The sequence below is a fragment of the Trichomycterus rosablanca genome, chromosome 14 (genome assembly GCF_030014385.1).
Source record: "Trichomycterus rosablanca isolate fTriRos1 chromosome 14, fTriRos1.hap1, whole genome shotgun sequence".
Classification (NCBI taxonomy): domain Eukaryota; kingdom Metazoa; phylum Chordata; class Actinopteri; order Siluriformes; family Trichomycteridae; genus Trichomycterus; species Trichomycterus rosablanca.
In genome coordinates, this window is record NC_086001.1 from 36502426 (window position 1) to 36515176 (window position 12751).

The following is a 12751-nucleotide window of genomic DNA, read 5'->3' on the forward strand; positions in this document are numbered from 1 at the left end:
GAAGCGTCCTTCGTTAGCATCGTGCTAAAAACAAACACCAGTCGACGTATATATCTGTGATTAATTTAATAATTAGAATTATATATACATATTTGCTTTAAACTCTTTATAAGGGTGCTGATATGGCTCCTAATTTTACTGTCTTTGAATAAAAATACGTATTAAAATGATTTCCCTCAGAAAACCTTGACATTCGAGGTTCTTTCGTCCAGTTTTTGATCAATAAACATCCAGAAAATGAATAAAACCGCATAAACTGACTCTACACTAAACAAGGAACACAAAACAATACAATTCAATTAAAAAAGGCCCTTTTTTTATTTTTATTTAACCCTTTTAATAGTAAACGTGCATAAAAAACTGAGGGAGCGTCTAAAAAGTGCATGAAGCGAATAACTTTTCCCAGCTAACAAAATGACGTTCTGAGAACGTTCCCCAAACGTTCCATTTTGGTTGTGGGAACGTTGCATTGGAATTAATTTAGTTTTAATCTTTTTATCTAATTAATCTTCTTTTTACTGAGAATAGTCCACCGGGTAAAAGTGTCAGTATAAGAGGTGTAGTATGTAATGTGGGTTACACTTGATGAAATACAACTTGTTTTGGAGCAATTTGATGAATATTTTAAAAGCTATTGAAGTTATTAATATGCTGAACATCAGGACACATTTTGCTGTGCAGCACTCTACTAACCTTGTACCATCCATCCATCCATCCATCCATCCATCCACAAATGAAGTTACAGAATAAAAACATGGCGCTGTTATGATTTGAAAAGCATTTGTATTTATTGTGCAGATACAGGACATGTCGACTACAGAAGGCAACAGAAGGTGAACATCCATCCACACCAGGTCCGAGAGTCCAGACGTCATGACCAGCGAGCCCATAATCCGCCGCCTTCGATCAGTAATAAAACATCTATATTATATATCTATATTTCTCTTTCATCTGCAAACGTACCAAACACAACTCAACAACTCTTTATTACGTTATTATTACAAAACTATTTGTCACCGAAAGTCACCGACGTTTCCACCAATCACAACCGTTTTCACTTCATCCTGAACTATTAGTTTCAAGAAGAAAAGTGTAAGAAATGAATAAATTCACTAATAAAGCACCACAGCTGCTGCGCTCCATCAGTACAGTCATCACAAAACCTCTGTCCAATCATCCATCTAATATATACTGGATTTATCCTCCTTATAAACCATCAATTCATCCATCCACCCTGCATCCAACCATCACTCTGTCCATCCAATCATCCAACCATCCATCCATTAAACCATCACTCTATTCAACCAATCATCCAATATATACTGGATTCATCCACCCTATAAGCCATCCATCAATCAGTCCATCACTCCATCCATCCATCCAATATATACTGGATTCATCCACCTAATAAACCATCCGTCCATCCATCCATCACTCCATCCATACATTACTATGTCCAACTATTCATCACTCCATCCATCCATCCATCCATCCATCCAATATATACTGGATTCATCAGTCCATCACTCCATCCATTACTCCACTGCTTCATCCATCCATCCATCACTCCATCCATCTATCCATCCATCCATCCATCCATCCAATATATACTGGATTTATCCTCCATATAAACCATCCATCAATCCATCCAACCAATAATCCATCCATCCATCCATCCACCCTATACTAGATCCACCAACCATATTCTGCATCCAACCATCAAATAACCCAACCATCACTCTATCCATTCAATCATCCATCCATCCTTTACTCCATTACTCTATCTCTCCATTCATCCATCCAATATATACTGGATTCATCCACCATAATCTTCATTCAACCATCCATCCATTCTCCATTCATCACTCCATTACTCCATTCTGCATCCAACCATACATCCGATATACACTGGATTCATCTTCCCTATAAACCATCTATTAATCAATCCATTCAGCCAACATATACTAGATCCACCAACCGTATTCTCCATCCATCCATCCATCCATCCATCACGTGATCACTTCCTATACTAAATCTACCCCTTCATCCCCTCATTATATGTTGGCTACACGTTCATTCATCCAATAATCCTATACTAAATTCATCCACCCTATAAACCATCTATTCATCTTATACTGGATCCACCAACCATGTTCCACATCCATCCATCGCCTGATCCTCACAAACACGAGATCCCACCAAGAACCCAGCGACCGTTAACCAGACTGAAGCAGAAATACTGAACATAAACGAAGAGAAACGACTGCTCAAAGCACCAGGAGTCCTAATAATATCAAACAATAATAATAATAATAAAAAACAAGGCCAGACATGGAGTATGAACTTCTGCTGCAGGAGTTCCAATTCAGCTCTAAGTTCTAAACTAGCAGGAAGCTTCTACTTCTTCTTGAAAATGCTGAAGCGCTTCTCTTTGTCCTTCTCCCGTTTGCCCGGGCTGGACTCGGCCGTGCCGCTGGGGGTGGGCAGGGTCTGGGCGCGGGAGGACAGGGCGCTGGTCTCCGAGGGCGTTTTACACGAGATCGCCTGGATCCACGAGTTCATCTCGTCCTGAGGGGCCACAGAGACACAAACACGTTTAGCTTATATATATACAGAGCTGTGAAAAAGTATCCCCCCCCCCCCCCGATTTCTGCTGTTGTTACTGATCTACGAGACGAGACGAGTTTTCTTTTTCATCAGAGGTGGCTCCCTTCTTTATTTATTTCTTTATTTCATTTTCTTTCATTTGTTTACTTCTTTATATTTATTTATTTAATTCTGTCTTAGTTTTATTTATTTACTTACTTACTCCTTTATACATTTACTTTTTCCTCTATTATTTAATAACTTATTTAATTCTTTCTTTTTGTATTTACTTATTTAGTTTTTTAATATTTATATTTATTTACTTATTTATTTATATTTATTTATTTAATTACTTCTTTCTTTCTTTTTATTTATATTTAATTATTTACTTTGTTCTTTATTTTGTATTAATTTTATTATATTTATTTATTTAAATCTTTTTTCTTGTTTTGTATTTAGTTACTTATTTACTATTTCTTTTATTTCTTTACTGCTTTATTTCTTTGTGTATTTATTTATTTATTACTTTTTATTTATATTTGTTTATTTATTTCTTCATGTACTTATTTCTTTATATTTATTTTTTTATTCTCGCTTTTTATTTAAATTTAACTATTTACTTCGTTCTTTATTTCTTTATTAATTTAATTATATTAATTTATTTACTTTTCATTTTATTCTTTATTTATTATTTAATTCTTTCTTTTTATTTTTATTTAATTATTTACTTTGTTCTTTATTTCTTTATTAATTGCATTATATTTATTTAATTCTTTCTTTCATTTATTTACTTTTCTTTTTATTTTACATTTATTTATTTAGGGTTTGTATTTACTTCTTTCTTTATTATTATTGTCATTTCTTTAATTTTATTATTTCTTTAATTATTTCAGTTATTTATATTTATTTAAGTATTTAATTCTTTGTTTTTCTTGGTTTGTATTTATTTACTTATTTACTGCTTTATTTCTTTGTGTATTTATTTATTTATTTACTTCTGCTAGACTGAGTAACTGAGAGTGAAGGGCCTCGCTCAGGGACCCAACAGTGGCAGGTTACATTCTCTGATCACTGCCTGAGATTGTGAGATTTGAGACACGCCCCGTTCCCGTGTTACTCTGACGGTTTAAAACTCACGGCGTCTTTGGCCTGGAACAGAAACTCGTTTCCGTCGGAGACTCGGAACTTAAAGACATGTTTCTTCTTCTTGTATTCCAGAGCCACCTCGCAGGCGGAGTCCGTCAGGCTGATAGGGACCTGACCGTGGTACGGGACGCCCTGACCGGCGCTCTTACTGTCCTTGTAGAAACCCAACTCCAGGTTCTTAATCACACAGAACACGTTGTGCCAAGATCTAAAACGAGGAGAGTAAATAATACACAAAAATCTATTATTTATTACATGATTTATTTATTTATTTATTTATATAATATCCAGAACCTACAAGAAACGTTTCAGAATGTACAAAAAAAGAAAGAAAAAAACAGCATTTGGAAAAAATAGAGCCAGCACAGAGTCAACAGCACAAATACAATATTTATTTACTTTGTTCTTTCTTTTTATATATATATTTACTTATTTAATTACTTATTTATATTAATTTATTTATGTCTTTATCTATATTTAATAATTTATTCAATTCTTTTTTTTCTTGAACTCGATTTCTTTACTTATTTACCTATTTACTCTTTTTTAATTTACTTTTTTCTCGATTCCTTTATTTACTTATTTCCTCCTTTATTTAATTTATTTACTTCTTTCTATATATTTACTTACCATGTATTTTATCTTTATTTATTTACTTTCTTTATTTTTATTTATTGACTTCTTTCTTTCTTTTTATTTACTTTCCTTTATTTATTTATTTACTTCTTTACTCATTTGTTTATTTATCTATTTATTTACTTTTTTCTTTCTTTCTTTATCTTCTTTATTTATTTACTTATTTATTTATTTACTTTTTTCTTTCATTTATTTATCTTCATTTATTTACTTTTTTCTTTCTTTCTTTATTTATCTTCTTTATTTATTTACTTATTTATTTATTTACTTTTTTCTTTCATTTATTTATCTTCATTTATTTACTTTTTTCTTTCTTTCTTTATTTATCTTCTTTATTTATTTACTTATTTATTTATTTACTTTTTTCTTTCTTTATTTATCTTCTTTATTTATTTACTTATTTATTTATTTACTTTTTTCTTTCTTTATTTATCTTCTTTATTTATTTACTTATTTATTTATTTATTTATTTACTTTTTTTTTCTTTTTTCTTTTGGCCAGTTCAGGTTTAGTATCAAATACTGTGGGAGGAGAACATACAAATTCCACTGGTTGGTACCTGTTGGACGCTTTCTTGTTGTGCCCCTCCCACTCATGTTTGCGGTTGAGGAATCCCTCCATAGCCGCCGCCGCCGCGTCCCGGGCCTCGCTCGGTAACGTAGCCGCTCGACTCGCCGCCGCCGCCTCGCCCTTGCGCCCTGCCGTTGGGGACGAACCTGGACTGGGTTCCGGCACCCCGTTAACGGCGTCGGCGCCTCCAGCGTCCTCCTGCTACACGAAGAGGTTCATTTAGCGACGACTTATCAGCTTCATTTAGCTTTAATGAAATGATTAAAAGCACCAACATGCAAAATATTAGGAACACACCAGCACTGCAAAACCAGTGAGAGGGAAAGAAAACCAGCAGAACCAGTAAAACCAGCAGCACCAGTAAAGCCAGACCAGGAAAAGCACTTTTTTATTTGTAATTTTGCTTTTCCCGCCCAAATTATTTGGGGATCGTCAGAGGAGAAAGTGATTCAGTCAGAGTTAGAAGCATCAGCGCACTCACACCAGAGCGGCGGCTCATTACCCCATCCTGAGCGCCTCCGGGGCGGGGCCGGTCCCACACGCCGTCCTCGTGGAGACGATCGGGGTACGAATCTTCCCTAAACTCTTCTTCATCTTCTCACTGCTGCTCTGGGTACCATTCACGAGTCACGATTCACGAGTCATTTGTAGAAAACTATTTTGATTCATGATTCATTTGTAGAAACTGTCTAGATCCATGAGTCGTTTGCAGAAACTATTTGATTCCTGAATCATAAGTCATTTGTAGTAAGTATTTTGATTCATGACTCATTTGTAGAGCCTATTTTGATTCCTGAATCATAAGTCATTTGTAAAAAATATGATTCATGAGTTGTTTGGAGAAACTATTTAGATTCATGATTCATTTGTAGAACCTATTTGATTCCTGAATCTTAAGTCATTAGTAAAACCTATTTTGGTTCCTGAGTCATTTGTAGAAATTATTTTGATTCCTGATTCATTTGTAGAAACTATTTTGATTCATGAGTCATTAGTAAAAACTATTTTGATTCCTGAGTCATTTGTAGAAACTATTTTGATTCCTGAATCATAAGTCATTTGTAAAAAATATAATGATTCATGAGTCGTTTGGAGAAACTATTTAGATTCATGATTCGTTTGTAGAACCTATTTGATTCCTGAATCATAAGTCATTAGTAAAAACTTTTTTGATTCCTGAGTCATTTGTAGAAATTATTTTTGATTTCTGATTCAGGAGTCATTTGTAGAAACTATTTAGATTCATGAAACTATTTAACATTTAATTTGTACAACCTATTTGATTCCTGAATCAGAAATCATTAATAAAAACTATTTTGATTCATGACTCATGAGTCATTTGTAGAAACTATTTTGATTTATGGTTCATGATTCATTTACAGAAACTCAAACTCCTTAGATTCATGATTCGTTTGTAGAACCTATTTGATTCATGAATCATAAGTCATTAGTAAAAACTATTTTGATTCCTGAGTCATTTGTAGAAACTATTTTGATTCCTGAATCATAAGTCATTTGTTAAAAATATAATGATTCATTAGTCGTTTGGAGAAACTATTTTGATTCCTGATTCGTTTGTAGAACCTATTTGATTCCTGAATCATAAGTCATTAGTAGAAACTATTTTAAACTATTTTGATTCCTGATTCATGAGTCATTTGTAGAAAGTCTTTAGATTTGTGATCCATAATTGATCTGTAGAAGCTATTTTGATTCATGAGTCATTTCCTCTGGCGCTCGCCCCTCACACGCTGGCCGAGGAAAGTCTCAGACTAGCACCTGCATGCTGCACCCCTCAGCGCCCGGGTATCGCCCCTCTGTAGAACCGGGCTGTAGAACCGGGCGTTTACTCCGGTACTTCTGGGTAACAGTTCAGATATTAAACACGACGTTCTAACGGCTTCCGTCTCCACACGAGGTGAAACGTTACAGCAAAACAAAACAACACAAATAAAACCGACACAAATATATTAACAATGAACTCATAAATACAGAGAACATGTTAAATACCAAGGCAAACACAATCACTTACATCACAGTATATCGTAATAATAATAACAGAAACACTGATGTTAATAAATAACTATATTAGTTTTAGTTTCAGTTTCAGACTAAATGTTAAAAATCTTCAGCGACCCAAATATTTTGATACGTGATTCGTTCTGCTGGAGACGAAAATCGATACGAGAATTTCCACCGGACGCCGGAACTCTTACGAATCAGATTCATGAGTCATGGTTCATTTATAAAAACTGATTCATGATTCATTTGTTGAAAGTATTTTGATTCATGATTCATTTGTAGAAACTATTTTGATTTATGAATCATTTGTTAAAACTATTTTGAATCCAGATTCATGATTCATTTAAGGAAACTATGATTCATGATTCATCTGTTTACACTATATTGAACCCTGATTCATTTGTTCAGACTATTTTAAATCCTGATTCATGATTCATTTGTTAAAACTATTTTGAATCTTGATTCATGATTCATTTGTTAAAACTATTTTGATTCATGATTCATTTATAGGAACTGTTTTAAATTCTGATTCATGATTCATATATAATATTCATATTATAGTGACAATAAAGTTCTACTACTACTACTACTAAAAAACTATGATTCATGAGTCATTTGTTTAAACTATATTGATTCATGATTCATTTGTAGAAACTATTTTGATTTATGAATCATTTGTTAAAACTATTTTGAATCCAGATTCATGATTCATTTAAGGAAACTATGATTCATGATTCATCTGTTTACACTATATTGATTCATGATTCATTTGTTAAAACTATTTAGAATCCTGATTCATCTATAGGAACTGTTTTAAATTCTGATTCATGAGTCGTGTGTAAAAAATATGATTCATGAGTCATTTGTTTAAACTGTATTGATTCATGATTTATTTGTTAAAACTATTTTGATCCCGGTATGGGGGGGTATGATGGGGTACGTTACTCCTTGGTATTTTGGGAGGGGAGGGGTATGGGGGTATGGGGGGGTATGATGGGGTACGTTACTCCTTGGTATTTTGGGAGGGGAGGGGTATGGGGGTATGGGGGGGGTACGATGGGGTACGTTACTCCTTGGTATTTTGGGAGGGGAGGGGTATGGGGGTATGGGGGGGTATGATGGGGTACGTTACTCCTTGGTATTTTCGGAGGGGAGGGGTATGGGGGTATGGGGGGGGTACGATGGGGTACGTTACTCCTTGGTATTTTGGGAGGGGAGGGGTATGGGGGTATGGGGGGGGTACGATGGGGTACGTTACTCCTTGGTATTTTGGGAGGGGAGGGGTATGGGGGTATGGGGGGGTACGATGGGGTACGTTACTCCTTGGTATTTTGGGAGGGGAGGGGTATGGGGGTATGGGGGGGGTACGATGGGGTACGTTACTCCTTGGTATTTTGGGAGGGGAGGGGTATGGGGGTATGGGGGTGGGGGTACGATGGGGTACGTTACTCCTTGGTATTTTGGGAGGGGAGGGGTATGGGGGTATGGGGGGGGTACGATGGGGTACGTTACTCCTTGGTATTTTGGGAGGGGAGGGGTATGGGGGTATGGGGGGGGGTTACGATGGGGTACGTTACTCCTTGGTATTTTGGGAGGGGAGGGGTATGGGGGTATGGGGGTGGGGGTACGATGGGGTACGTTACTCCTTGGTATTTTGGGAGGGGAGGGGTATGGGGGTATGGGGGGGGGGGTACGATGGGGTACGTTACTCCTTGGTATTTTGGGAGGGGAGGGGTATGGGGGTATGGGGGGGGGGGGTACGATGGGGTACGTTACTCCTTGGTGGCTCCTTTACGGTTCTGAAAGCCGGAGTAGCTTCGGTAGGTTGGGGAGCGGTAACTAACCCGGGGGGGGTCCTGCTGTGCCGGCGGGCCGTTCTGAGAGACCTGCTCACCCTCCCTGCACACACACACACACACACACACACACACACACACAGGAGAATGATGACATCATCGAGCTCCGTATCACCACACAGGAACACAGATATAAATAAACCAGCGCTCCTGAGATGATTCACCTGGGCTGCGGCGACACCTCTTCGGTGGGCGGGGCTTCCTCTGCGGCGGCGGCGGCGGCGGCGTCCTGCCTCCTCCTCCTCCTCTCCTCCTCCTCCTCCTGCTGCTGCCTTCTCACCTCCAGCAGCTCCATCTGAGAACAGACATACCCGATTCCCCAGTGTGAATGCGCTGCTGCTCCTCTGGCACGAAGGGGTCCGGGCGAAGCCGCTTCTTTTCACCCACCAGGTTTCACCGTGTGATTCAGCCCCCGCTTGCTCTATTTTAATTCCTGATTCATGAATCATTTCCAAAAACTATTTTGATTCATGATTCATTTGTAAAAACTATTTTGATTCATGATTCATGAGTCATTTGTAGAAACTGTTTTGAATCCTGATTTATTTGTAGAAACTGTTTTGAATCCTGATTCATGAGTCATTTGTAGAAACTGTTTTGAATCCTGATTCATGAGTCATTTGTAGGAACTAGTTTGAATTCTGATTCATGAGTCAATTGAAACTATTTTGAATCCTGATTTATTTGTAGAAACTGTTTTGAATCCTGATTCATGAGTCATTTGTAGGAACTAGTTTGAATTCTGATTCATGAGTCAATTGAAACTATTTTGAATCCTGATTTATTTGTAGAAACTGTTTTGAATCCTGATTCATGAGTCATTTGTAGGAACTAGTTTGAATTCTGATTCATGAGTCATTTATAGAACTATTTTGATTCATGATTCATTTGTAGAAACTATTTAGATTCATGATTCATTCACAAACTATATTGATTCATGAGTCATTCATAAAAAACTATTTTGAATTCTGATTCATGAGTCACTTGTAGAAACTATTTAGATTCATGATTCATGAGTTATCTGTAGAAACTAGTTTAATTCATGAGTCATTTGTAGAAACTATTTAGATTCATGATTCATGAGTTATCTGTAGAAACTAGTTTGAATCCTGATTCATGATTCATTTGTAGAAACTATTTAGATTCATGATTCATTCACAAACTATATTGATTCATGAGTCATTCATAAAAAACTATTTTGAATTCTGATTCATGAGTCACTTGTAGAAACTATTTAGATTCATGATTCATGAGTTATCTGTAGAAACTAGTTTAATTCATGAGTCATTTGTAGAAACTATTTAGATTCATGATTCATGAGTTATCTGTAGAAACTAGTTTGAATCCTGATTCATGGTTCATTTGTAAAAACTATTTTGATTCATGATTCATTTGTTGAGAATATTTTGAGTCCTGATTTATTTGTAGAAACTGTTTTGAATCCTGATTCATGAGTCATTTGTAGGAACTAGTTTGAATTCTGATTCATGAGTCAATTGAAACTATTTTGAATCCTGATTTATTTGTAGAAACTGTTTTGAATCCTGATTCATGAGTCATTTGTAGGAACTAGTTTGAATTCTGATTCATGAGTCAATTGAAACTATTTTGAATCCTGATTTATTTGTAGAAACTGTTTTGAATCCTGATTCATGAGTCATTTGTAGGAACTAGTTTGAATTCTGATTCATGAGTCATTTATAGAACTATTTTGATTCATGATTCATTTGTAGAAACTATTTAGATTCATGATTCATTCACAAACTATATTGATTCATGAGTCATTCATAAAAAACTATTTTGAATTCTGATTCATGAGTCACTTGTAGAAACTATTTAGATTCATGATTCATGAGTTATCTGTAGAAACTAGTTTAATTCATGAGTCATTTGTAGAAACTATTTAGATTCATGATTCATGAGTTATCTGTAGAAACTAGTTTGAATCCTGATTCATGGTTCATTTGTAAAAACTATTTTGATTCATGATTCATTTGTTGAGAATATTTTGAGTCCTGATTCATGATTCATTTGTAGAAACAACTTTGATTCCCGATTCATTTGTAGAAACTTTTGAATCCTGATTCATGATTCATTTGTAGAAACAACTTTGATTCCCGATTCATTTGTAGAAACTTTTGAATCCTGATTCATGATTCATTTGTAGAAACAACTTTGATTCCCGATTCATTTGTAGAAACTTTTGAATCCTGATTCATGATTCATTTGTAGAAACAACTTTGATTCCCGATTCATTTGTAGAAACTTTTGAATCCTGATTCATGATTCATTTGTAGAAACAACTTTGAATCCTGATTTCTGAGTCATTTGTGGAAGTAAGTTTGAATCCTGATTCATGAGTCATTTGTTGAAACTATTTGGATTCATGGTTCACGAGTCATTTGTAGAAGTTAGTTTGAATCCTGATTCATAAGTAATTTGTAGAAACTATTTTGATTCATGAATCGTTTGAGGTCGGGCGATGGCGCTTCTTTTCACCCACCAGGCTCTGTCGTGTGACTCCGCCCCCGCTCGCTCAGCCGATCACTACAACCAGCTACCAAACTTTAGGGAAGGTCAGTTCCTGTTCCGGTCCGAGTCTGACGTGCAGGACCAGCAGCACCCCGCACCCCGGTACACCCCGCCCCGAACCCCCGGCCGTTACCGTGGTGAGCCGCTCCAGGGCCGAGAACCGCTCCTCCCAGGTGGCGGCCGACTTCTCGAAGGCCTCGTGCCGCTTGATGAGCTTCTCCACCTCGTCCACGCTCTGGCCCACCTCTCGACCGGACAGGTACGGCTCCTGACCCAGCAGCCACGCCTCGGCCACGCCCGCGTCCCGGGAGAACTGGTGCACCTCCAGAACTGACACAGAGGGGAGGACGATTAACCACGCCCTCGATGACAGGTGATTAAAAATAGTAATAATTGACGTGATTGTACCCAGACGCAGCCACTCCCAGCGATCCTCCCACCTCTCGATCATGTGTTTCCGTTTCTCCGTCAGCTGCCGCAGCTTCTCCTCGATCTGAACCCAAAACGTCCCGATTAAATAAACAAACATTCATCAGAACCGGCCGCGTGTTATAATAATCGTTCTGCGCTGACCTCTTCTGAAGCGTAGTGCTTCCTCGAGAGGAGAGCGTTCCCCAGGTCCACGCAGGAGGTGAAGCTGTCGTTCCGGGCGTCCACCTCCGCCTTGATGCCCTGGTGGTTGTTCATGAGAAGCTCCACCGACGAAACGTCCCTGAGTGGAAAAGACACGAGCGTCAACAAATACTTTGGGCTGAGGATTTAAAACAGGACGTTGCGGTCAGGTGTCCGAATACTTTTGACTGTATAGTGTATGATGTGGATGTAAAACAGGATGTCTGGCAACCTTGAGATATAGTGTATGATGTGGATGTAAAACAGGATGTCTGGCAACCTTGAGATATAGTGTATGATGGGGATTTGAAACTGGACGTCTGGCAACCTTGAGATATAGTGTATGATGGGGATCTGAAACAGGATGTCTGGCAACCTTGAGATATAGTGTATGATGGGGTTTTGAAACAGGATGTCTGGCAACCTTGAGATATAGTGTATGATGGGGATCTGAAACAGGATGTCTGGCAACCTTGAGATATAGTCTATGATGGGGATTTGAAACTGGACGTCTGGCAACCTTGAGAAATAGTCTATGATGGGGATTTGAAACTGGACGTCTGGCAACCTTAAGATATAGTGTATGATGGGGATCTGAAACAGGATGTCTGGCAACCTTGAGATATAGTCTATGATGGGGATTTGAAACTGGACATCTGGCAACCTTGAGATATAGCGTATGATGTGGATGTAAAACCGGATGTCTGGCAACCTTGAGATATAGTGTATAGTGTACGATCCCCAATTTGAAACTGGACGTCTGGCAACCTTAAGATATAGTGTATGATGGG

The 12751-nt window shown here is 37.4% G+C and overlaps 1 protein-coding gene across 5 annotated transcripts in view; it reads right to left on the bottom strand.

The window, feature by feature from the left end:
• Positions 1 to 763: 763 nt before the first annotated feature.
• The window catches only part of LOC134326632 (spectrin beta chain, non-erythrocytic 1-like), a 46368-nt gene continuing 34380 nt past the window's right edge, over positions 764 to 12751 (bottom strand). For 4 of the 5 annotated variants that reach the window (XM_063008800.1, XM_063008798.1, XM_063008799.1 and 1 more), the window contains 8 exons: positions 11922 to 12060; positions 11757 to 11841; positions 11482 to 11678; positions 8981 to 9111; positions 8805 to 8859; positions 4928 to 5139; positions 3724 to 3940; positions 764 to 2568 (listed from right to left, as the gene is read on the bottom strand). In XM_063008800.1, coding sequence (XP_062864870.1) covers positions 2398 to 2568; positions 3724 to 3940; positions 4928 to 5139; positions 8805 to 8859; positions 8981 to 9111; positions 11482 to 11678; positions 11757 to 11841; positions 11922 to 12060 — 1207 coding nt within the window. In that variant the 3' untranslated portion in view covers positions 764 to 2397. Of the gene's footprint in view, positions 2569 to 3382; positions 3941 to 4927; positions 5140 to 8804; positions 8860 to 8980; positions 9112 to 11481; positions 11679 to 11756; positions 11842 to 11921; positions 12061 to 12751 lie in introns of those variants that run through there. The other variant, XM_063008801.1, reaches the window with a different exon arrangement.